At 41.3% G+C, this 27,401-nt stretch overlaps 1 protein-coding gene across 4 annotated transcripts in view; it reads left to right on the top strand.

Moving 5' to 3' along the window:
- fmn1 (formin 1) overlaps positions 1-27,401 on the top strand; it is a 389,228-nt gene that overhangs the window by 205,570 nt on the left and 156,257 nt on the right. For all 4 annotated transcript variants that reach the window (XM_048537805.2, XM_048537803.2, XM_048537804.2 and 1 more), the window contains 4 exons: positions 2,715-2,776; positions 18,564-18,652; positions 24,671-24,800; positions 26,883-27,029. In XM_048537805.2, coding sequence (XP_048393762.1) covers positions 2,715-2,776; positions 18,564-18,652; positions 24,671-24,800; positions 26,883-27,029 — 428 coding nt within the window. The remainder of the gene's footprint in view (positions 1-2,714; positions 2,777-18,563; positions 18,653-24,670; positions 24,801-26,882; positions 27,030-27,401) is intronic.

Genomic DNA, 27,401 nt, shown 5'->3' with positions numbered 1-27,401 from the left:
ATTTCCTGATGAGCCGAGGGTTACTGAAATGCAGTTTCTAGTTTTTGTGGGATATCTAATGAGTTTCCATATATTTCATTCCTCAATATTAGCAGTGATTGATCCATATTATTGAGTTCACTGGCAGTCTTTGGACACTGCACTTGATCATATGTTCTTGTCTTATTTATGGATTGTCTGAATTTGGGGAGGTCTTAATATCCAGGTACTATATTTTTATTCCTACCTTTTAATTTTCTATTTGTACCATGAAAGAAATATCCACTTCTTTGAATTCAAAGTAAGCACCATGTGTAGTTGCCCCTTTTCTTAGACCCAGTCTGGCTGGAAATATTGCATTGCTTGTCTCGTGTGTTCCAACATGTGCTTTTTCCTTTTAATAAGTGTATCATTGATTTCAACATTACATATTAATTACTAAAGCAGTTTTGATTACCTACAATCTGCATTGAATTGTCTATAAACTGAGACAAATTAATTGGAAACTAATCATTGATATTTGCCTAAGAGTGAAACTACAGTACAATATTCTTCTTAAATGCTTTTGCATTTGTTACATTCTAATGGAAAACAGTAAATTAATAGGAATACATAGCCACATTTATTATTCAAAATATTTTGACTGAACTGGAGAATGAACAATTGAATTAGCCACCTTTCTTTTACTAAGCTACTGAGAAAGCCGAAAGGACAAAAAATTGCAAAAAGCTATATATCAAAAGACGAAGTGTCTGAGATAACCACAATGTATCATGACTTTATGTTGTTACATCTAAAGAACGTTCAGATGTTTCAACGCTTTTGCTTCCTGCCCACCACGACCTCGACAGAAGTAAATATGATGTGGCTGCTTTAACTTTAGGTCTGTTTTGCCAGTTACCAGACAAAGAAGCCTGCTTTGTGCCACAAGACATGCCCATTGTGTTAGTGTCAATTTTAGTTGATTTTACTTTGCATTCAATCTGAATAATGGATTATAGTTTAAAGTTTCTTTGCATTAGTTTTCACTACACCCTGCTAGACCAGAATTGCTGACCCAACACTGAGCAAATCTAAGAGCTTAAAGAATATTTTCTTTGTTATGAGTAACTTATAACATGTGTTCTTTTGAATTTGCCTTGAAGATCAAGGGATTTAGTCTGATGAACCTAGGCCAGATCTGGTGCCAGAACCATTTTGCTCATGACTTTGTGGGGCATAGGGTTCTGCTAGCCTCTCAATCGTATGTCAATCCTATCATAATTGTGCATCACAAATCACAGAGTAATTGTGGGCTAAAGGAAAGTCAGTCAGACCAGGGACATCCTCCAGGGATTGCTGTTTGGATGGCTGACATGTCCTATAAAGACTGGTGCAACAGGTCACGGAGTTAAGCCAAGAGGGATTTTATCACTGCGCTCATATTCCTCTGGCTAGCTGCCTTGGTGACAGTCTCCTCTGAACTTTACAAATGAAAATATAATTTTGTTCTCCTCTGCTGCCACATGAAGCATAATCCCTCAGAAAGATTTCCAGCTAGAAAAAAAATAGATTGCATTTGAATGGTCCCAGAAAGTCTGAGGCAAGTGACTTTTGTGCAGTTGAATGATTTTTCTAAGTCACTAAATCAATAAAGAAAGTCTTGGCAAAGGGGAGAAAAGCAGATTTTCCTAGCTGAATGTCAAAAGAAATAACAAACAAAAGAAGTGCTGCTTTGCTGTGGCTACCTGTGTAAAATATCTAAAAGAAAATGCTCCCCAACAGAATCTACTTTGAATACAGCAGAATGACATATGAGCCTTTATGGATGGGTTAGGCTAAATGTCTTTCGAAAATAATTAAGTTTGTCTTCAGGCTCAGGATAGCATAAGTTCACACAATCAGTAAATTAATACAACCAAACCAAGAACATGTGGATTCCAAATACTCTATTTGTTTTATGTGTCACAGTACATGAATTTAGTAAGAAACTGTTTTAATGCGTGTGCCTGCTAGTTTGTTAAGTGCACGATGCTGATCTGTTTTTTGTCGTCAGTGACGGTTATTATAACCAAATGGGCGCAATGCTACACTAATGATCTTTCTGTATATAAATTCTTGTTTTTGTGAGCGGACACCATAGTGCCACAGGAAAATGTTTGCCTTAAATTACCTCAAAATAGATTTCAAAAGCCAGACTTGGCTGAGCAACAGTTTTTTCTAGTTACAAGAATCCAATAAAATTACCAGTTCTTCACAGCATGTGTCTGCTTCCTTTCTATTTATCTTAAAGTTTCAATAAAGTGGAAAATCTGAGCAGACAGTGTATGTTTAGATTGCTAATAAGGATTTGTAACGCATTAGATGGTGAACGTGCTGACAATGCAATTAAACTTTTGTGGGTGCAATTCCCTAATCTTTCTTGCAACAATGTTACATGTAACAATATTCAGAGCCAGAGAGAGTCTCATTTGAATCATTTTGATCTTGTAGTACTAGATAAATAAGTTTATCTGCAATTGAGACACTGTGTTATTTTAACTATGCTTGAGCAACCATTGTAGATAGGATGTACCAGTTAAAGGTTCTTTAATATTACACTGATTTCTGTAAAGCAAGTCATGTGGCTTAAAGCCACTGATATTTTTATATGTATTTGTCTGTTTCTGTGAACGATAAAGAGGATTGGAATTAAGTGTTATCCAACACAACATTGATCATTATAGGTTAATATTTTTCGTACATTGTCATTTCAGCTATTTTACATCTGGACAACTCGGTGGTGGATTTGGAAACACTTCAAGCGTTGTATGACAATGTAAGTACTGACGCCATAGAAATCAGAAGAACTCATAAAAAGGAACTTGACTAACTCTTAAAAACATATTGTAAGAATTACTGGAATCCATTTCACATATTAGTCTATTATTCATTTTGGTTTGGTACTGGATGCAATAAAATTTTATAGTATTTCTACCATTGGAAAGCAAGTGAACACTTAACTGTAAATAAGTATTATCATTAAACTGTTGAATATTGCTAAGTTTAGTAGTTCTGCAGTAAGAAAGACTTTGATCCCAAATTTATTTTTGTTTTATTTCTTGAATTCTGTAAACTGAACGATGAATGGAAGATTGCTTGGGTGGGTGGAGGTGGGGAAGTCCTATAGCTATTGAGCTTAGCCACTAATACCTTTGCTGCTATTTACAATACATTCTGCAGTGTGTGTGCTGATGCTGCCCACAGTTCAGTGGAATACATGCTATTAACTGGCAAAACCTGATATATAAGCTGCCATAGCACCATTTGTGACAGCAAAACAAAGAATGACTATCGTTTATTGTGAGCATTACCCGCTGTTGTTGGAAATGAAGCAGTCTCACTGCTAGGAAAGCAGAGGAATACCTAGTGCATTTTCAGTAGGGCTAACACTTGGAAGAGTTCTCAGCAACAGGTACAAGAAAGATCCAGAATTAAGCTACCATTGAAGTGTCCTCATCTGTTTAATCATTTCTGTTTGCTGCTGCTGTCATTACACCATTTCCTCTGTTATTACACCATTTCCTTCTGTTCATTGCATATCCTCAAATCTCATGATCCCTCCCTGCTCCAATAGCCAGTGAAGGACTTTAGATGTATAAATATGTTTGTACTGTAGGAAACATGGCAGACAATTTGCACACAGCAAACTCTCACAGGGGAAGCAAGAGTGGCTGCATTGTCTTGGGGTTGCAATCCAAAGACTCAGGTAAATGCTACAACAGCCCTGGATTCAAATCTCACCATGACAGCTGTCGCAATTTGAATTCAGCATTTGTAGCAATTAGATACAGTTGAGTGATTTTTTTTCAACATTTTCAGAAGGCACCTCAGATTTAATCATATTGCTGTGGATCTGAAGTCAGATGTAGGCCAAATTTTCCTTCCCTTAAGAACTTTGGTGAACCAGATGGGTATTTAAGACAATCACCTCTTATTCTTCTAAACTCCAATGGATAAAAGCTATCCTTCACAAGATTGAAACCCCCATAAAGGTATCAGTTCAGTAAAGCTTCTTTGAACTGCTTCCAATGTATCTATATTCTTTCTTAAATAAGGCGACCAAAACTCCTCACCCTTTTCTACAGAATAAAACGCATTGCTTTTCCAGTAAGCTAAAGTTTTGAAGAAGAGTCTTATTGGTCTTGAAATATTACCTCTGTTTGTTTCTCCAGAGATGTTGCAAGACCTGTTGAATTCTCAGAATTACCTGTTCTTGTTTCCTATCTCCAGCACACACAGCACTTTGCTTTTATGTAATAAGTATCCCTTCCCTTTCAGTGCAATTGCTTGTGGAGTCATGGGACATCACCTCTTACTTCATATCCTGCTCTGCCTGTGTTCACAAAGCAATGTCTCTCCAAGATGCACAATACAGACTAAAATCACAGACAGTTAGCTGGTCCTACATTAAAAATGGCTTGAGGGTCTTCACTGGTCCTTCTGCAATGATAATCTGGTCAAAGATAGCACACTCTGCTACTGGAAATTATTGATCATCTGCTTGGTCAGTTTGCTCTTGTTCCTGATATCTTGATTGTGTGTTTGTCTGAATGAATAAACTAGAATCCTGACCTGTCCTTCAGGAGGTGAAACCTTGTGCTTGTTAACTTCACCATTCTACTTTGTCTGCATCTGTTTGTTCATTACTAGCGGAGCGCAGCTCAAAAGTCTTCGATCAACTCTGAGGTATCAGCCCTGATGCAGATCCTAAATATTTGAAAGCCAACATATAGTTCAGCAGGTTCCAAGATGATGGCAGAGTAGGATGTTTCAACCAGAGCTCATCGCTCCATCTGTTTCCTTTTCTTTTCTCTATGTTTTCCTTTTGAGTGTTTTTTTTTCTCTCTTTTACCTTCCTGACAATGTCTTGAACTCCCAACCTCAGCGTGGACTCAGACTTCCAGCCTCAACTTGGACACGAACTCTGAGTCTTGGCACAGACCTGGCCTGGTGATTTTTCAGCTGATATGGCAGTCTCCTGGTCTGGCATTGGCAGTCCTTCGGCCCAGCGTGCTGGTCTTTCAGTGGCCCATGGTGTTCTTTCAGATTGGCGTGGCATCAGCATGGACTCCAGGCATTAAGGTGATGCTAGGGTGGCCTCCTGGCCTTGTGAGCCTCGAGGTGAAGCTCGGCATGGTCTGGAGTCAAGACCCGATGGGGTCTGGAGGTTAGGTGCCAGGGTGGACTGGGTTGGAGGGACTGTTTTTCTGAATTTTTTAGTTCCCTCTTATCGGTTTTATTCCTACGATCTATAATGCTGGACTTTTTATTTCTTTATTTTTCGAACTCTTTTTCCTAAGAACTGGTGCTGAAAAATCTGCATCTCGGTAACTTGTAAGATGGTGTTGCATGTGGTAACTTGTAAACTTTTCACTGTACTCATTTGAGTATGTGACAATAAGGCTAACCCAATTCAATTCAATTCAACAACCCTTTGGCCTGTTTCATTGTTGTCAAATCTCCAATATCAAGTGTGATTTTTTTTTTCTCTGGCTTCTTCATTCTAACTGTCCATAAACTTGCCTTGTTAAATAAATGAGTTCATGAGGTTCACATTTGCATGTGGAACCAGGAAGCTGATTTAATTTGAGCATTTAATAGTACCCTATGTTTTATGAAATCTTATGATGCAATGGTAATATCACTACCTCTGAACCAGGTGACAGGCTCAAACCCCATTTGCTCCAGAGGGGTGTACCAAAATTTTTGAACAAGTTGACTAAAAATATCACCCCTGGGTTTATAAGACCTTTCTGCCAGTACAAAGTTTGTGTATCCCTAAATCATATTGCAAAATGTTGAGATAACAAAGCGTAGAGCTGGATGAACAGAGCCGACCGAACAGCATCAGAGGAACAGAAAAGCTGACGTTTTGGGTCTGGATCTTTCTTCAGAAATGGGGGAGGAGAAAGGGGTTCTGAAATAAATAGGGAGAGAGGGGGAGGCGGATAGAAGATGGATAGAGGAGAAGATAGGTGGAGAGGAGAGTATGGGTGGGGAGGTGCAGTTGTTTATTGCAAACCAAGCATAGGTGTTCCACAAAGCGGTCCCCAAGCCTCTGCTTGGTTTCTCCGGTGTAGAGGAGGCTACAGCAGGAACAGTGGAAACAGTATACCACATTAGCAAATGTGCAGGTGAACATCTGCTTGATGTGGAAAGTCTTCGTGGGGGCTGGGATGGGGGTGAGGGGGGAGGTGGAGGGGCAGGTGTAGTACCTCCTGCGGTTGCAGGGAAAAGTGCCGGGTGTGGTGGGGCTGGAGGGGAGTGTGGAGCGGACAAGGGAGTCCCGTAGAGAGTGGTCCCTCCAGAAGGCAGATAAGGGTGGGGAGGGACAAATGTCTTTGGTGATGGGGTCGGATTTCAGATGGAAGTGTCGCAGGATGATGTGTTGGATCTGGTGGTTGATGAGGTGGTACATGAGGACGAGGAGGATTCTGTTTTGGTTGTTACTGTGGGGAGGGGGTGTGAGGGATGAGTGTGAGGGAAATGTGGGAGGCACGGTCGAGGGACACACAGTTGAGGGCATTCTCGACTACTGGGGGGGGTAATTTGCGGTCCTTGAAGAACGAGGACACCTGGGACGTTTGGGAGTGGAATGCCTCATCCTGGGAGCAGATGTGGCAGAGGCAGAGGAATTGGGAATAGGGGATGGCATTTTTGCAGGAACATGGGTGGGAGGAGATGTATTCTAGGTAGCTGTGGGAGTCAATGGGCTTGAAATGAATATTGGTTTCCAGGTGGTTGCCAAAGATGGAAATGGAGAGACCCAGGAAGGAGAGAGAGTTACCAGAGATGGTTCAGGTGAACTTAAAGTTGGAATGGACGGTGTTGGTGAAGTGAATGAACTGATTGAGCTCCTTGTGGGAGCATGAGGTGACGCCGATACAGTCATCAATGTAATGGACAAAGAGGTGGGGTTTAGGGCCAGTGTAGGTACGGAAGATGGATTGTTCCATGTAATGTACAAAGAGGGAGGCATAGCTTGGGCCTATGCGGGTACCTATGGCCACCCCCTTTGTCTGTAGGAAGTGGGAGGAATTGAAAGAGAAGTTGTTGAGGGTGAGGACGAGTTCGGCTAAGCAGCTGAGGGTGTTAGTGGAAGGGAACTGGTCGGGCCTGCGGGACAGGAAGAAGCAGATGGCCTTTAGGCCATCTGCATGAGGAATGCAGGTGGATAGGGACTGAACATGCATGGTAAAGATGAGGTGTTGGGGACCAGGTGATTGGAAGTTTTGGAGGAGGTGGAAGGCGTGGATGGTGTCACGGACGTAGGTAGGGAGTTCCCGGACCAATGGGGAGAAAATGGAGTCGAGATAGGTGGAGATAACTTCGGTGGGGCAGGAGCAGGCAGAGACAATGGGTCGTCCAGGACAGTCAGGTTTGTGGATTTTGGGAAGGAGATAGAAGCGGACGGTGCAGGTTTGAGGAACGATGAGCTTGGAGGCTGTGGGTGGGAGTTCACCTGAGGTGATGAAGTTGTGGATGGTTTGGGAGTTGATGGTTTGGTGGTCGGGGGCGGGGTCATGATCAAGGGGGCAGTAGGATGAGATGCGGAGAGTTGGCGCCTGGCCTCGGCGATATAGAGGTCAGTGCGCCATACCACAACTGTGCTGGTGTTGGAAAGACCTTCTCTTGCAAAATGTTGAGTTCTCATTCTCCATTGAATATGGACAATCAACTGTCTGCTAGTGTCAATTATAGAGAAAAAGGACAGTGGCTCGTCTGTTACTCTACCTTCTATGTCAGGTCATAGAACGTCTTCTGGCACATCTCTGTAGGGAGCAGTGATGTGACATTCCATTCCTATTATCTTTCTCTAAATGCACTGCAGTAAGCCACCAAAGCTCCTTTGGCAGCACCTTCCAAATCTGTGACTTCACCCATGAAACACAAGGGGAGAAGATTCATGGAATCACACCATTAGCAAGCCCGCAGCATTGATGAGAACACACCTGCAGTACTGTCTTCAGTTTTGGTCGCCTTATTTAAGAAAGAATGTAGATTCATTGGAAGCACTTCAGAGAAGCTTTTTTGAACTGATACCTTAGTCTTGGTCAGCCTTGTGAAGGAGGACTTTTATCCATTAGAATTTAGAAGAATGAGAGGTGGTCTTATTCAAAGACATAGGATCCTGATGGTGCTCGACAGGGTGGATGTTGGAAGGGTACTTGCCTTTGTTGGAGTTACTATAATGAAGGGAACACAGTTCACATAAAAGGGGTTTTCCCTTTCCATAAGACAGAGATGGAAAGATTATTGACTGACAAGGGCCCAAATATTATTGGAGTTGGACGGAGTTGAATGTGGAGTTGAAGTCACAACCAAGTCAGCCATGATCATATTGAGCTGGGGAAGCAAGATGGTGATGCTGATAAACTCACTTTATTTTTACCATATAGTTTGGGTCACCATCACCAAGGTGAAGTGATGTACTGTACACACAGTGGAAAAAGAAACCACTCTACGTTAATAGTATTCACTTATGACACTTTGAATTATAGATCAACAAATGAATGGATTGTTAAAGGTTTCATGTGCTCAGCTGAAAGAGGGTATACTCAGGAACTATCCGTTTCGATCTTCAAATAATGGTGGCACACTACACTGGCAAAAAGGATTCAAGGGCTTTAATGGTAACAGAAATAGAAAATGCCAGGATCACCCAGTGGGTTAGAAAGACCTTGATGCATTGATAACCTTGAGAGATGTAGACTTGAAAGAAATTGAGGCCGTAAAGAGAGAAGATGGACAAAGATGGCAATTATGTTGTTTCATTATATAGGAAATAGTACAGAGTAAATAAACAATTCTCATAAAAATTGGGATGTTTATGTGCAAGTTCAAAATACCATGGAGGAACATTCTAGCTAACATTGATAGGGCAGTAGCATGAAGGGCTATGGTATCTTCTTCCCACCCCCCCCCCCACCCCCCCCCCCCCGTAAACCTCCCCCCTCAGTATTCCAAATCCAATTTCCTGATCGCAATCCCCACTATTGGAAGAAAGCCCACCAAAGCAGATGAAGGTTGACCTGTCAGTTCTGCACCAGTTTCCTCTGAGGTGGGAGATGCAGCACAAAGGTAAAAGGATGGCAGCGACCAGGACAGTGAAATGGAGATCAAGTGGGAAAAACAGTGGTGGACTTCATTACATTTCATTTAGTAACATTTTATATCGCACCTGACTGGGGGGAAATTCAGCTCACCATTATTCTTTTAGTTTATATTTCAAGGAATGCATTTACAGCAGCACCAGAATTCTGACAATGTAATTTGTCTCATTAATAAAATGTGTGATTTCCATAAAACACAAAATTAGCCAACTTGACAAAAATTTTGAGGGATAATTTACAATATTAACTTTTCCAACCTTATAGATGTTTTAGTGTCTGGAATCAAGGCAGGTTAGAATATATTACAACGTGCAAGAGTGAAAAGAACTGGGCTGAGCATTTTGCGTGTATTTTTCTAATCATCCTGAAGGTGGATTTCCTTAGAGACATGAATGGCTCTGTTTGGCACAAGCACACTTCTAATGCACATGGTGAGGAACAGTTTCACTGTTTCTCTTCAACAAACAGGATAATTTTATTTGGTTTATTGACACTAGAGTGTGGGGAACTTGACTTTCTCCTCCAGTCTATTTTCAAGGCTTAAAACCTGGTTATTTACAAAGTAGAATATGTTTTTATATTTGAAAACTAAATTATAAATGGCCTGCTCTTTGGAGAAGCAATTAATTATCTTGCTAAAATGTGGAGTGATGTTGCTCTGGTTTAGATGGGATTAAAACTGTGAGCAGGTTTGCATAACTGCATCTCTACATGATCAGCTGAAGCCAATGTAACATGAACCTGACAATTAACTAAAATTTGGCACCATGGTGGTTCAGTGGTTAGCACTGCTTCCTCACAATGCCAGGGACCCGGGTTCCTTTCAGGCGACTGTCTGTGCGGAGTACATACATTCTCCCCGTATCTGTGTGAGTTTCCTCTTACAGTCCAAAAGTGTGCAGGGTAGGTGGATTGGTCTTGGTAAATTTCCCATAGTGTCCAAGGATGTGCAGGCAAGTTGGATTAGCTATTGGAAAAGCAGGTCTACAGGGATAGGATAAAGAGGTAGATTTTGGTGGGATGCTCTTCAGAGCGTCATTGTAGACTTGACAGGCTGAATGGCCTGTTTCCGTGCTGTAGGGATTCTATGATAAAAGGAAAATGGCAATAGGAAATACATGTATTTGAAATGGATCCTTTTTCACTTGTCAGGAGTACAACAACTGCATGGCCACAGCAACTGATTTTCCACAGGAGGGAGACCATTTATCCACTCTTTGCCAGGGAAGCGTATGTTAGTCAGTCAGAAGCAGTTGTCAGTGAATGATTGCCTCCTATTTGGTATATTGTATCACAAAAGAAAACTCATGGCTCAGATTCTCCAGTCTTTGGGTAGTCAGAGCACCCTGAAAGTTACTCAACAGGACACCACAGATATTCTGATGCACTGTGTGAGAATTCCCAGGGAAGTTTTAAACAGTTTAGACTCCCACAAAACAAAACTGCAGCCCTCATTTTTCGTCATAGACCTCAGGCAGTTCTAACTTGCCTATCTGGAAAGTTAGCCAGGAAATGTTAAGCAGGTATAAACCACGACTAGTTTATGGGTAACAATAAAGCTGACACCTCCCGCCCCGACTCATTTAGACTTCTCCAGATTCTTTGCCCCACCCTGAGACTTCCAGCTATCCCAGCGCCATCCAGTTCCCCTCCCTGATACCCCATCCTAACTACACCCTGACCTGACTTATCCCTTCAATTAATTGCCTGCCACTCTAACCCCTCACCTACCTTTTTTTTAACGTTACTCTTTTATGGGATGTATGTCAGTGGAAACTTTGGAATCAAGTCACATATAGACCACACTAGGTTATCGTGGCTGATATCCCTCTCTAAAGGATATTGATGGGTTCTCTCAACAATTGCTGGTCATTTCATGATGCCATTACTTTAGCTTTCAATTCCAGATTTATTAATTGTATTTTAATTTCACCAACAACTGTGGTCAAATCTGAATTTATATCTCCATAGCCAAATGTTAATATCACTGCCTTTACCATCTCATACACTTAACTTACATATTTGTTTTCCATATTTACCTTCCTCTCTTTAAATACTTCGAGTATTTAAATTGTGTTGTTACCAAAATAAGACAGCTAATGCCATTATAAAAGGTGTGAGTGGCTTTCACAAGCATTTTTTGTGCTCTCCTCTGTGAAGAACCCTGTATTTGGTAAATTCAACAGGATCCTGCCTTGGAAGACAGGCCAGAAAAGTTGCAGGTAAGTAATTATGTAATAGCTTGTCTGATCGGTAGCAGAACTAGACAGTCTGACCCAGATCAGAAAAACTAAGCCTCAAGACTTTGGACTCATAGATATGGTCATCTACAAGCAAAATCCTTGGAATGAATTTATTCAGAATTCTTAAAGAATTGTTGTGTGATTCACCACTGATTTTTAAGGTATGCTGGCCTTACATGGGATTCCCCTTTAGTCCACTATCAGGATCCTGAAGCTAATGGAAATAGACCTGCCCTGCCTGACTCAACTCATTGTGGTTGGAGAGTCATGCTGATGCTAGCCCTTTCCATGTTCCCTATAAAGTGCACAGTATTGTATTAGACTGCCAACGACTCTAAGCTGATGTTCAATAGCTCACAAAAAGTCTTGAGGCAGTGTTAACCGTATATAGCCACAAAACCTGGGTTATTTAAAACAATGTGTTTCCAACTGCTGCTCTTCACCTGCACGCTACAGACTCAACATGAGGCTGAGTGACATTTACAGATATACAGCTTTTCCCTTTTTCATCTTCTCCCTCCACCCTTTTGAAACTTAAATCCTGCCTCCTAGGTCTTCTACCTTAAATGCGAGCTGTTGCTGAGTTCAGAATTTAGACTCCTTGTGCTTAGACCAAAGTACAGGCAGTAGTGTGAGCTCACCTGGATTGGCAAAATACATGCTCCACTATACTTTCCTACTGATGAGGTGGCAAAACGAAACAATTTTCAGAGAATGAGTTGTATTTTGATGGAAGTGGGAAGAAGTTAATGCTGTTTTCTGAAACATATTGCTGAGTTCTCGTGTCCGTTTTCCTATTAAGTTGGAGAATGTAGTTTATTCGGATGTTATTCGCAAATCAAGCTCATGGTTGACAGCTTAACTGAAACTCTTAGTTTAATTGAATTTACCCCTCAATTTAGGAAACTTATTATTTCATAAATTAATAGTGAATAATGGAATTCAGATTTTACTTGATGACAAGGGTAGCTTCACATACAGACTGTGTAGTGCTTTCTTTAAAAAAAAGGCAAGTTTGATATTAGTGATGAGATTCTACCAGTAAAGAAGAATCTTTGTCCTTCATACTGACAACTGATCCTCATTGGAACAGACTGCTGTATTCTCTAAGGTATTCCATGATATGGCAAATGCTCAGGGCTGAGAGATGAGAGCTTCATTTTAGGAAGCTCTCAAGATGCATTGTTGCAAATAGTTGTTCAGAAATCCACACACAAATATTAAAGCTTATAGCTGATTGGAGCACTTACAAAATCTTCTGAGCTGAGAAAAGATTACAGGCTGCAAAAGGTCAACTCAGCATTCTCACCTTTATTTCGAAGACAAATTCCTTTTTGTAAAATGCAGCTGTAACTACCAAGTTTGGACAAGGAAATGATAATCCAGTGGTAAGTTAATTACTCATTCACAGGTTCAGACTGATACTTTGGGGACATAAGACATTGAGGATCTCAGCTGGAGAGCTAGTGAGAGGTGCACAACCCCTTCTTTTCAGGAAGACCCACCAAATCTTTTTCCATTTGACAGGCCAATAGTGGGACATCCCCCAGGATCAATAGTCCCACAGCCTGAAGCTCCACGTGTTCTTAACTGCCGGCCCAGTGGTGGAGGGTAGGCATTCTGAATGCCAGTAGCTGTTGTCAAAATAGTACCCACCTGAGGTTTGAGATCGCTACTGGATCCCAGGCCAAGACATTGCTGCTGGATTTCCTTCAAATGCCCTAACCATCTTCAGTTGCTTTGTCAGTGACAACTATGAGATCAGGAGTGGGAATGTTCACTAATGACTACATAGCCTTGTATTTGATTCGTGAGATCATTGAGCAATCTGTGTCCTCACAAAGAAGGATCTGGACAAAGTCCAGGCTTGGGATAATTAGTGGTAAATATCGTTCAAGACGCTCAAGCATATGACAGTGACCATCTTCAATGAGACAGAATACATCCATGTGCCCTTGTCATTGAATCGTATTGCCATCACTGGAAATTCACCACCCTGGATGTCACCATTATCATACCCGAACTAGACGAGGCATATCAATATTGTGGCTACAAGAACAGATTAGAAGTTGCGGATTCTTCTCTGCAATTAGTAACTCATTTCCTGACTCTCTTAAGAACTGTCCACTATCTACAAGGTGCAAGTCACGAGTGTAATAGAATACTGTCCAATTGCCTGGTCGGATGTAACTTCAACAACAACTCAAGAAGCTTGATACCACCCAAGATAAACTTAACTGCAAGCTCAGTTACGTTTTTTGGAATGTTTCTCACTGTAAGGCCCCGTGAAACTTCTCGCTGTGTCTTACTGATCTCGCTTCAATAACTACATATCCCACCCTTATGGCATTCTTAAGGTCTGATTGTGCCCCATCTTATCATACACCATTCTCCGGGTAACTCAACGCTCAGTGGGTATCCGCAGAAAGACCTGGTGCATCCATGCTGTATTTAAAAGGTCACTGAGTGCTCAGACAAGCTCTGGCATTCTGAAACTGTCATACCCATTGACACACAGATTCTGAACACGTTGGAGAAGGGAAAGATGGCGCTGCATTCTCCAACAGGCAGCTGGATGACCTGCTGGAGGGAGAGGTGCAAAGGAGGGGCACGCTTCCAGATCCTGATCCAAGGTCGCCCGTTTGGTTTCTTTGGTCTTCATAAGTCAGAGGTTTGAAGCGTGGTAAGAAGCCCGTGACCTTCTGTGCTGCACCAGTCTAAGTACCATACTCTTCTCTTTGCTCCCTCCAACTGACTCTACTCCTGATCACAGTCTGCCACTCTCACTATTGCCTGCAACACACTTGCTTGAACCCCTGCAAAAAAACCTTAAAACCTCCCACACCACTAGCCCTGCCTGGTCTCTGCACTATGTATTCACTGCTTTAGAGCACCACAACACCTTTCCCCCACCTGGTACCAGCCCTGACAGCTGTGCCACCCACTTTCGGCTCACTCAGCCCCTCCTTTCCTCTCATTGGAGGAACACAGAGCCCACAAAAGAGCATAAAGGATTTAGAAGGTTGGAGGGGTGCCTGATACCAAACTCCTCAGCCTCTACAAGGAAAAATTCCTGTCTCTCACAGGAGAAGACTGGGACTGCTCCTGCAGGAATCCCAAGAGATCCATGTGCCACAAACCGTGTAAGGACCACTCTTCACTCCATTGCGATGCTCCCACAATCCTGTTGTCAACCTCATTCATCACGCACCAATTCTAACCACTGGCTGTGATGACTTCTCTTTGTCAGACAGGTACCACTAGGACGTCCACCATCTCTGCAAGAAGCAGCTTGCTCCAGCAGTTGTCGCTTCCTTGACTTCTGAGGAGTACCGAATCCCCAGTGCAACCATGGGCAAGGCTGCCTCCTGCAACTCTCTCACCAGCTGACATACTGACTCCCCAGTGGGAGCATTAGCCTTAGAAAGTTTGGGGGCACAATCTGGTGAAGCATCTTACTGTGACAGTTCCCTAGCTGGCTGAGGGGAAAAATAGCTCAGGCCACTAGCACTCAGAGGACTGTCAGAGACTAATCTCCTACTCAGTACTAGGCAGGAGAAGACCCTGTGGTGTCACCCATCAGGGACTGCATCCCCCTGTATAGGGAGGAACAGGAGCCGCAGGCAGGAGTGTGGGAAGCAGTGGCTCTCATTGTGCAAAGGCTTCAAGAGTACCACTACACAATGCTGACCCAGAAACCTCAAGCAAACATTTCTCTCTGTGGACAGGTTGACAATTGTCAAGTAGAGCTATGTCCAGCACCCTCAGAGCCTGCTAGTTAAGGACACACGTATACACTCCGTCACTCCAGCCATTTGTCGTCAGGACCGAAGGCATGGCAGCAGGGAGCTAGGGAATCTGGCGTTAGCACTGCAGGTGCCCCTTCCTCACAAAGAGACAAGGCATTGCCAGCAGACACCCAGATGGAAAAAGAATCACACAGCGGCCTCTCAGGAGTTGTCTCTCAAAATGCTCCGTAGATGGCCCGGTCCTCCAATCTGCATGCCCCCTCCAAACCTTCGAATTTGAAGCCAAGGGCAGTCCATTTGCCTCAGGTAAGAAGATCCTCAGATGTCCATATCTGTGATGATATATTTAGTCATTCATTTTTACTGCACTTGGTCAAGGCCACAACTGTTCTACATTGGTCAAAATGCCAGTTGCAAGTTGAAACATCTGTGAGATGCTGCTTGGCCTGCTGTGTTCATCCAGCCTCACATTTTATTCTCTTCACAAATGAGATCCGGCATGTGTTAGAAAGCTTCTCCTTTCATCCAGCTTCGCTTGTCAGTAATCACTCTTTACAATAAGTGTAATGAAGACCTTTGCCTTGCCATGTCATGGTAGATTTCTTTATAGGTTGGCATGGAGTAGTGAAATCCCTTTAAAGCTTTGTTGAGACTTTTTCGAACTGTGCATACTGTCAGTTTTCCAGATTTTTTTAATGCAGCTGCGATGCTACTACACAGTCTGTGGGAGTTATCACTTCCTTGGTTACTGTCTTTTGCAGCCCTTTTATCTCGATTTTTGGGCTGGACTTGGTGGCAACTGGAAATTTCTTCAACAGAAGCTGCATTGATCTCACACAATCATTCACTCTGAGATTATATTCACCAGCAGATATCTGAGGCCTGTAAAACAACTTCTTAATCTTCTAGGCAGTTTGGTAGCTGATGGGTTAGTGGCCTGTCAGATGCTGCAAATTGCTTCTGGCGTGTTTATGATTTCTAGTCCAAGTGTTAGACTTAACCCAACTGAGATAAGTGATTTTGTTTAATGTCTACAATTTGGAACTTCAGATTTTCAATTTTTGTTCCACATCAGGCTGTCAGTTTAATTTGACATCTTGGCATGTGAGTCATTCCATTATTTAATTCCAAATTTACTTTCAAGAGTTGCATTTTTGAGTCATTATTTTCAGTCATGTTGTACTGGTCTGCAAAGCTGCAATGCTACATGAAGTCTGTCTGTCATTTCATATTTACTTGATGCTTGTTATCTGTAGACATTATTGCTGTAGTCACAACCATTTCCCACCTTAAGACCTGATGGTGTTTATTTGTTGTATTGTGTACAGTCACTCATCGTAATAATTTGCAAACATCTCTCCAGCAGCCAACAAATGGATTTGATTTGCTACTTTCTGGCCAAGAACTTGCATACAATATGATTCAACTTCTTACATTTAAATCACTGTTTTCCCCACAGTGGACGTGCTTTCCTATCTTTAGGGTGTTATCCTGCATAATGTTTACATTGTTTCTTCTGGTCTTAATTTTTGTGTTTTCTTTTCTACAATTATTTCTTCACTTTCACAAATGCATTATAGATTCATTGAGTCAAATAGCAGAGAAATAGACGCTTCGGTCCAACTCGTCCATGCTGACCAGGCTTCCCCAAACTAGACTAGTCCTATTTGCTTGCATTTGGCCCATATCCTTCTAAACCTTTCCCATGAATGTAGATGATTTTTAGGTGTTGCAACCATACCTACATCTTTCACTTCTTCTGGCAGCTCATTCCACATACACACCACCCTCTGTGTGAAAAAGTTGCTGCTCATGTCCCTTTTAAACCTTTCCCCTTTCACCTTAAAATTGTGCCCTGTAGTTTTGAACTCCCCTACCCTAGGGAAAATACCATTTCTATCCACCTTATCTATGTCCCTCATTTTATTAACCCCTATTAGGTCACACCTCCGCCTTCTACACTCTAGGAAAAAATGTCACAGCCTATCCGCCATTTTCTTATAACTCAAACCCTTCAGTCATGATAACATGCTTGTAAATCTTTTCTGCATCCTTCCCCGTTTAATAATATCCTTCCTATTGTTTTCATTCAGCCTATAAAGCCTTGGCTGTTCTTCCATTAGTTTTTTTCAGGTGCTGATTGACAATCTCAGAACTTCTGAATATGTCCGAATATGTTATTTCTGTCTCAGTAGATATGCTCCCTCAGCAGGCTTCCTTATGCCTACGTCAATTCCCATTATTGATGAAGGTCAACTTACAGTTTTCTAAATTCTCGTGACTTAACTAATCTATCAGTGCAGTCACATCAACAGTCAATAGTCTCCCTCTTTCCTTGAGTTCTAGTGCTGAACACATTCTATTAGTAAGTAAAATTATTAAGAGGCTTACTGTGTGTCTTCAAAGTCTTCAACATCTTCTGTCTAGCTTTTCTGTTCATCAGTGAGATCTAACCTGCAATAGAGCGTTGAGCACCCTTGTATTCTCAGCAATGATTACGTGCTCAGTTTTATTTAAAACACAATTCTATTGTTGTTTCATATTTTCTCCACTCTCAGTGGCAAGCCTTCAGTTCTGTTTTTCGTTCCTTTCATTTCCGCGGCACCAGGGGGTAGAAATTTCATCCCCATATTGTCTTAACCCAGTGATTCAAAGTTGCAGACTGTTGTTATTTTTGTAATTCTTCCATTTTGTTTCTCTTAATGGCTTACTCTCCTACAGCCCTGAAAACCCGTTTTCAGATGCACTTGCCTGACGTCATATTACAAATGACATATGTTTAATGGTTCCCACAGACTGCTCGCAAAGCAGCTTGCTGCAGAGGTAGAGGCCAGGTGATTGTAGCAAGGATACAATAAGGGCAGCCAGTGTACTAAGTACAATTACATATCTTCAAACAATACTAAAATATTCCACTAATCAATATTTTAATGGATTGCAGTCTCTTTGACATGATTCATTGCTTTTAAATGTGTGTTGAGATTGGAGCCAGTGGTAGAGAAGTGGAATAGCAATGATGAGCATCACAGGAAATCATGAACATCAATCCAGAGACCACTGGACTCATGCTATATAATGGAACAATTATCCAGTTACGAATACAATTTATCAATGATTGGACTTACCCTTTAAAATGGACAAGACAATTTGTAATAATCTTATAATATTTGGATTACTCTCTTCTATTGTTGTGAAATTGCTTGGCTCTTCACAAGCAATTGTGGGTGGAAGTGACAAGTATTCCTGAGTATAGACTTAAGCACTACAAAATTCTTAGCATAAAATTTAACATATGTTTGCCTCAGGTATCTTCTGAAACATAGTACATGCCTAAAGGACCCTGCACTGATACAACATTCGTTCAGATATTGGACATACAATGCATTTTACCCATTTGTTCCTGTCCTAAAGTGATTTAATTGTTGTATGATCATTTTACCCATGTCCCTGTGTTACAGAGAGCTCAGGAGGATGAACTGGCAGTGATACGTAAATATTATGAGAAGTCAAAAGAAGAAGAAATAAAGCTCCTGGATAAGCCAGAGCAGTAAGCAATTTATTTTTGGTATATTAGTGAACACAGCAGTGAAGCCGTATACTTCAGCCGGGAACTGCATTCATGAAGAGCATGGGTTAGAGAGCTGGGTAACAATCTGGTAACTGCATCTGTGCTCTATGCAGGTAAAGCTTCCACGCTTAACAGAATTATAGCTTGTACGTGATCATCAACTGTATTGTTGAACAGTAAGAATTATTAATGCCCATTTCCATGTAGTAGAGCAAAATAAAATAAAATGTGATATTCAGGGCACAATAGTTAAAAGATACTGCATTTAAAAAGTTTAGTTAAGTTTCAGATTTCTTCATCAAACATAGTGCAATATTTTCGTGATGGCTGTGATAGTGCAAAGAGATTATTCTGCTCAGAATATTAATACTTTCTTTTAAAAAAATTTAGCCATTTAATATAACTTGGTTTAACACGACTTTTATTTTAGTATCTGCTAGTTTACATGTGAAAGTCTAAGCATATTTTTTTTGATACTAAAGCCTACTTAGTTATTTCTACATCATGTAATTTTCTGAAGGGCTGTCCTTCTAAAACTTTCCCCGTGCCTGAGGTGTGGTGGTCCTCAGGATAACCACCTCTGGTGCTCCATCTCTAATGGGAGAGCAGACTGGTAGGACTATAGTGACTCTACCTTTTCAATTATTGAATAATTGTGCCACAAACAAACCTTTATTTGTTATTATTCTGCATTGATAAGCCTGCTTGACAATTAACAATGGTTAACTTTGTCTTTAAAGTTTGTCGGATGGAGCAGTTGATGTTTTGCTCCCTTGTGTACAAAGTATGGTTATTTAGCAATTGTTTAAACTTATCATTTAATTTTTGAATACGCTGCTTCCAAAATACAACTTTTTTTTGTTGTTGGAATCTTCTCCATGTACTGCCTTGTTCTTAATTACATGAGAGTGACCAGCAAAACGTGTTTTCTTATGTGAGAGTCCTCGCAGCAAAAATCAATTTGTCTAACTAATGTTCACCAAATCAGTTACATGCAAAGAATAATTTTGAAGAAGTAAGCTTCATGTGTTAAAGTCAGTGTTTTTCAAAAGTTCCAAAGGCTCGGAAACAAAGGCAGAAATTGTTGAGAAAGCTCAGCAGGCCTGCCAGCATCTCGGAAGAGAAATCAGACGTAACATTTTGGGTCCAGTGCCACTTCCTTCAAGGATCAGATATGTCTTGCTTTCCCTTTCAATCTTTCTCAGACTTGATGAAAATTTCACACAGCAGACATTTTCCTGTCTTCGTATCATTTTTGATGCTGTTTAGATATTTTAAATCTCGCGTGATGATTTGACGGCAATCATCATCAGGCCTCAGATTAAGGTGAAGGTGAAACAAGGATGTTGGCAATAATCCACTCAGTTAGGTCTGTATTCAGAAAGATGGAGCAGGGTACTCCCAGGCTAAGCAGGACTAAGTGAAAAACAAAAGAACTGCAGATGCTGTAAATCAGGAACAAAGACAGAAGTTGATGGAAAACCTCAGGCATGGCAGCATCTGGGAAGAAAAAAATCAGAGTTAATGTCGGTGACCCTTCCTCAGAACAGATGGTAGCTGGGAAAACGTCACTTTATATGCAGAAAATAGTGAGTGGGATAGGATAAAGGTTAGAGCCCAAAGAGAGAAAAGGGCAGTTTTATAGACAAAGGAAGTGATAACGATCTGGCAAGGATGGTAAATAGCTGTAAATGGAGACCATTAGTGACTAACAACAGGTTGTTTGTAATGACAGGCTGTATAATGACAAATTCTAGTGTGTGGAGTAGGGGACCAGGACATGGAAGAGTTACGGCCCTAAAATTTTTGAACTCGATATTAAGTCTGGAGGGCTGCAGAGTCCCCAGGTGGAAAATGAGGTGTTGTTCTTCCAGCTTACATTGAGCTTTGCTGGAACGCTGCAGAGACAGAGATGTTGGCAGGGAACAGAGTGGTGTGTTAAAGTGACAACTTTTTTGCGAGCAGACTGTAGATATTCTGCAAAGCGGTCATTTCCTGAATGTAGATGACACCACATTGTGAGCAGCGAATGCAGTAGACTAGATTCTGGGAAGTGCAGGTAAAGTGATGCTTCACCTGGAAGGTATGTTTGGGCCCTTGGATACTGGTGAGGAAGGAGGTAAATGGGCAGGTGTTGCACCTTCGCTGGTTACAGGGGAAGGTGCTGTTGGGCTGTGGGAGGGTGTTGGGGGTGAAGGAAGTGTGGACCAGGATCTCCCAGATTGAACAGTCCCTGCGGAAGGAGGACAAGGGAAGGGAGAGGATTATGTGTCTGGTGAAAGTATCTCGCTGGAGTTGGCGGAAATGGCATTTGATGATCTTCTGGATGTGGAAGCTAGTGGAATGGTAGGTAAGGACAAGGGGAACCATATCGCAGTTGCTGGAGGGAAAAAGGGGTTGATGGCGGAAGTGCGGGAGATGGGTCGGACTTGGTTGAGGGCCCTGTCGACAATGGTGCTGGGGAATCCTCTGTTGAGGAAGAAGGTCGACATTTTGAAAGCTCCCTTGTCGAAGATAGCCTCATCTGAACATGTGCGATAAAGATGGAGGAACTGAGAGAATGGAATGGAGTCTTTACAGGAAACATGATTTACAGCCCAGGTAGCTATGGGAGTCAGTTGGTTTATAATGGATGTTGGTGGCATGGCAATCCCCAGAAATGGAAACGGAGATGTTGAGGAAGTGAAGGGAAGAGTCAGGAGACAGTTCATGATGTCTGGATTGAAAGTTGAGTTGGAGCAAGCATAGAATATCCCAATTAAGAAGCTCAGAATTTAAAGTTTGAAAAATCACCCGCGATTCATAATCAGAAATCGCTGGATAAAACTTAAAACTATGTTGTCAACAGCTACCAGATAAAGTCATCTGAAGTCTAAAAGGTAAAATGTGAGTGATCCTTTGTAGCAACAACCTGGGAAAAAATATCTCTGGAAAATTGCTCATGTAGGGAAGGTATTTTCAACAGTGCTGAAAAGAGTGATATGTTGCCAAAACTCTTGGTTTTGCACTCAGTGGAATAAATGCTAAAAAGGCTAAATTTCAAATCGTCAGAACATTTTGTACCACATGTGAAAGGGTGGTCTAGATGTTACCATGGGGAACTGGGGAGTAATCCCTCAACATAGTCAATTTGTCGACAAATCAGCATCTGTTTTATTCTGCAATGTAAATTGATGTGATGGTTTCAGTCTTGGCATTCTTGCACTTCTCCTGATGAGCAAAAAAATAGAATGTTTCAGCAACACAACCCTTTTGAAAACATTCGAGTTTTGTGCAAGCTAAAGAAACAATTTGAAACAGTTTCAGGATGAACAGAATTTTCAATCCTTCAGGATGGTCCTGAAGTCTGTTGAAATGGAAGATTATTCTCCTGAATGCTCTCTTGAATATTGCTATATTTTTAAATTCTTTAAACTTTTTTCTCTCTTGTGACTGACCAAGGAGGCAGTGGTACAAGCCATGTGATGGCAAGAATGGGAATGGTAGCAGATAAGAGTTTGTGAAGTTTACATTAGAAAGAATTCTAAATTTGAAAAGTAAACAAAATTTGGTGTCCCTGTGTACAAATCTTATTTGAAGATACAGATTAACTGAAAAAACAGTGGCATGCAACTGAAATCAAATTGAAATAATTTCACCAATTTCATCATGAATTAGCCAAAATGGGGCCATGGCAAATTCAGAATTTAGCAAAGCTCATAACTCTAGGTATACAAAGCGTAACCTCAAGCAAAGTTAACTTTGATTCTCCCAGAAATTTGTTGAGATGTGATGACATTATGAAGAGAACCTTAATAATAAACTCTCTGGCATAAACCTCCCATTTGGGCCATAATCGCTATTTCTGATCCGTATCAGACTAAAGGTTCCCGGCTTACCTTTATTGGAATTTTCCCGGTCAGGTACCTTCCCAGCCCAATTAGCATATTCTAGTCCAGGAACAATTGCAAGTAGCAGTGGAGTGGGCTGACACTGAACCCGTGACACTCTTTCACAACAATAGTTGCAGTAATCTGTGGTTTAACAGTCCAAAAACCCCTTTGACAGCTACTGAGAAAAGACACACATGTTAAGTAAGTGAGGGGATGGAGTAGCAGGCAGATGGGGCAGGGCATCAGTTGGACAAGAGGGTAAGTTGCTGGATGGGTAAGGGGGTAGAATAGCAGGTAAATGGGTAAGTGTTTAATGATGGCTGACAGCTGTTGGATTGGTTGTCGGGTGGTGTGGTGTTACGGGGTGACCATGATGTGCGTTGCAACCAGTCAGGGTGGAAGTCATGAGTTTGTTTTACAGACCAAGGAGGATGGGTCATGTCAGATTCGAGGTGTGCAGGTTGCACGCGGGGAGTGGGGAGGGGATGTCAGGTCTAGGTAGGTTAGGACAAGGAGGTTGGTGGAGGAAGGTGTTGGGTTCAGGACTATCCAAGGTGGCAGGGGTGGAAAGGTGGGGTCCAATGGTGATTCAGGGTATGTTTAGAATGGTGGGGGGTGAAGGGTCTATAAGTGCTGACTGGAGATTGGTTTTATATTTAGCCAGGAATTAGAACAGATTATAATTTCTCCATTTCCTCCTCATTAACGAATCACGTAAGTGAGTTGGAACTCTCTGACTCCAAGTCAAGTTGGGGTCTTTGTCAAGGGTTTTTAGGTACAGACTCAACTGCACTGGGACTTGTGCTTGGTCCTGATGTGCCATTCCAGTCTGCTTCAACATTTTCTATCTTTCTATGAGAAGATCTGAGCTCTTCTGTTTTCAAAAAATTGATCAGTTTGTAAAGCAGTGTAAGAGAGAACAAAGCTTTAAATCAGTACAAGGTCCTTGGAACCCTGATTGTTCTGAGACTGTGGCAGTGGAATTGGGCTGAGGAACTCCTGTATCTAGGAGTTTCTGATCTAATGATTTAAATTAGTCTTCAACGCATTGAAGGACTTAAGTTCGAAGGGCATTCTTTTCAGTTGGTGTTGTATCATAATGTGATACCAAGTTTTGTGGTATAAATAGAGATCATGCTGTAAGCACTAGCCATTATTAATGTGTAATTCAGACGGTAACCACCAGTCAATGTACTGGTACAGATAGGTATGTATGTTCAAAGTTGCTGTTTAAGATGTTCTCTACCTCTGTAGAGTTCTAACGGTGAACAGTTTTGCACAGCAGAAGAACATGGACACTATGGACAAAATCAGACACAGTAAACACCACTCAGTACCCCCCAGTATGGCTTGTCATCCTGGGAGGACTGGTATGCCAGGTTTCCAGCGGTATATCTGGGGCTATCAGCATTGTGATTTGGAGGCACCAGTTTGTGGGGAGTGGCTCATGATAGCCTGGGTTTGTTTGTTTTCCTTCTGGAGCCATCAGGAAATATACTGCTGCTTCTTCGGATGACAAAAGTCTTTTTCTGAATTGCTGACTGGACTGCTTAAGAGACAGAAATGCAAGTCAGCCACAAAACCTGACAAGGACAAACAAATATCCCAATCCAAATCCAAGAAGAGACTTGAGCTCACAAGTGGTGGCTGCTAGGAGCCCATTGATAAAAGACAGTGACTAATTTAACACTGGCCTGAACATTCCTGTGGATCGGAAATGAGCCCCTGCCTGCTCAATTAATTTTAGGCCTACAAAAACAGGCACAACAATGTTACATTTAGTTCCATATAGTGATCAATGAATCACAATAAAGAGAATGGGTATGAAATTGCCAATGTAAAAGCAACTTGGCTTTTAGCAACTCATTGTGCGACAGCTTGAATTAATCAGGGCACTGGCTTTCACTCATGTTATAATAATTAGTCCATCTTTACTCTGCTGTGTTAGTGATTGTAGCGTTTAGATCCTTGGAATTCAAAATCACAGATGTATTCTTAATAACCTCAATGAAATATTAATGTCATTGCTTTTCTTATCATCCATTTACATGATCTGCGTTATTTAAAATTTCTTAAGATTCAAAATGCCTTTATCTGATACAGGTCATCTCTCACTTTTCAATAGGTTCTTATACGAATTATCACAGATACCTAACTTTGCTGAACGCACCCACTGTATCATATTCCAGTCTGTTTTTATGGAAGGAATTTCCACACTACGACGCAAAGCAGGGAATGTTCTACACCTGAGCAAGGTATGATTATCATAATGAATCCAAGAATATTGACTTGCCCTCAACCACCTGCTGAGATCTGTTTATTTTGTTTAGTTTTGGAATGAGGGTGACAACGACACAAATATATTTGTTGCCCATCCTAGCTACAAGTGGTACTAGTCTGTATTCTTGAACTGCTGCAGCCCGTCAGATGACATTGTTTTACTTGATATTTCAGTATTTCACAAAATCTAAGAATTGAATAAGTTAGACTCAGAGTTATTCTAACTACATTGAATGTTCTTTTTGTAAGAAACATGTGTTGTGGATATAAGAGAAGCAATAAATATAGTTGTTCATTTGCTTGCCAAGCCAATTTTTTCATGGTGTGCAGTCATTTCATTACCATTCTAGGCAGCATCATCAGTGCAACCCCTAATCAAAGCGTTGGTGCTGTGTTCCATTCCAAATTTATGTAATCCTCTGGTGTTGTAGGTCTTGTCATTTGCAGGTCTGTCTTTTTTTTTAGCAGGGGTCTGTATACGGGGTCGATTTCTATGTGTTTGCTAATGGAGTCCCATGTTGAGAACCAATCTTCCAAAAATTCCTTTGCATGTCTGTTGTTCACTTGTCCCAATACAGTCAGTTTGTTGCAGGCAAACTGTTGGCCTTCATTGTTTATGTGTATTGAGGCAAGTGAATATTGGTCATGTCTTTTTCCTGATGATGTTGCCTAGAATGGTAACAAAATGTCTGCACACCATGGAACAACTGGCTGGATGAGCCAACGAACAACTGCATCTACAACCTTAGCTACAAGTTTTCGCTAAGACCAATAGATACAGTTATTGATTTCTGGAAAGCATTTGATAGAGTGCCTCATCAAAGTTTATAGTGGACACTCAAAGCTCATGTTGTAGTGGGGTAGCATATTGGTGTGGACAGCAGATTGACTGGCTAACGTGAAGTTAATCGAGTGAAACAAGACTGGTTTAGAATACTCCCAAATTCCCTGGATGGGTGTAGCTCTATCAACACTCAAGAACCTAGATACCATCCAGGACAAAGCAGCCTATTTGATTGACACTTCATCCACCACCAACACTCGGTAGCAGCAGTGTATACAACCTACAAGATGCGCTGCAGAAATTCACTAAAGACCTTCAGACAGCACCTTCCAAACCCATGACCACTTCCATCTAGGGGAACAAGGGCCGCAGATACATTGGAACACCACCACCTGCAAGTTCCCCTCCAAGCCACTCACCATCATAACTTGGAAATATATTGCCATTCCTTCACTGTTTCTGGATCAAGATCCTGTAATTCCCTACCTAAGGGCGTTGTCGGTTAACCTACAGCTGGTGGATGCAGTGGTTCAAGAAAGCAGCTCACCACCACCTTCTCAGGGGCAACTAGAGATGGGCAATAAATGCTGGCCCAGGCCACTTACATCTAATAAGCGAATAAAAATGAATTGTAGAACAGTTGGAAGTCCAACTGACCCCCCTTCTCACAGCATTCAGTTGGATTCTATAATTTAAAATCACAGACAACACTTTGACATCTGCTGTCAAAGGCTGCGTTTGAGGGTAGAGTGCCAGGTAGGTTTGGGTGCAATGTGCCAGGTAAGTCAGTGGTAGATGGGTGGGGTGCAAGGTGGAAAGGGGGTTTAGTACCAGGTGGAAAGGGGGTTTAGTACCAGGTTGATAGGGGTTATGGTACCAAGTGAGTAAGATTCTGGCACAAGTTGCAATATTTATATGCCGTAAGCCAAGATGCTTCAATGTGTAACTTTAGTTTTTATGCTGTTTTACAAACCTATTCTCCCAATTATCATCTGTTCAAATGACCTGTCAATGGTTATATAATGGGGTTAGTTGATTACCACTTTGTCGAGTGTACTTTAGGAATACTTACTTGGAAGTTTAAAATGTAAGGTTATTCTGAACTAAGAACAACTTTATAATTCAATCTGTGTTCTCAAATACCTGCAGAATTTGGCTCTTTGTGTAAGTAAGAATGAAAATTGCAGTACTGTGGTGAGCTACTGCCATATCATGAATGACTGAATATTAAAAGAAAACACGACCTCACCGGCTAGCAATTTCTTCTGTGCAGACTTTGACAGATCAAAAAAATGTGAAGATTATACTTGGACTCATCCTAGCCTTTGGAAATCACATGAACGGCGGAAACAGAACACGTGGCCAGGCTGATGGATTTGGTCTAGAAATTCTTCCCAAATTAAAGGATGTCAAAAGCAGGGTATGTTATATGTCAAATTTTGACCATGATCAATATCCAAAGATAAATAGCTGTCTTTGATCAAACTCTGTACATGTGTCAATGTGAAAATTGTAACGCATTAGTTTTTTTATGATTTTGTTGATGATAAGAGAAAGCATATATCTGTGATTAAATCCCACATCTGCAACTGAAACTCAACAATTTGATCATTGCACCACAGTTTAATTTGAGTTATTTACTAAGACAACACATTTCTGTTATATTGAACTTGGTACCTTGACTAGACAGTAGTTCTTTTGTTCAAAAAGATGTTCTGTCGTGCTTAATAGAAGAAATTAAACTGTGTGGTAAAGTTTAGAGAAAAGATTTATCCACATATTGTTCAGAGTA

Source organism: Stegostoma tigrinum, chromosome 10 (assembly GCF_030684315.1).
Source record: "Stegostoma tigrinum isolate sSteTig4 chromosome 10, sSteTig4.hap1, whole genome shotgun sequence".
NCBI classification, from domain to species: domain Eukaryota; kingdom Metazoa; phylum Chordata; class Chondrichthyes; order Orectolobiformes; family Stegostomatidae; genus Stegostoma; species Stegostoma tigrinum.
The sequence above is the reverse complement of the archived record's forward strand: the minus strand, read 5'-3'. Positions and strand labels throughout refer to the sequence as shown.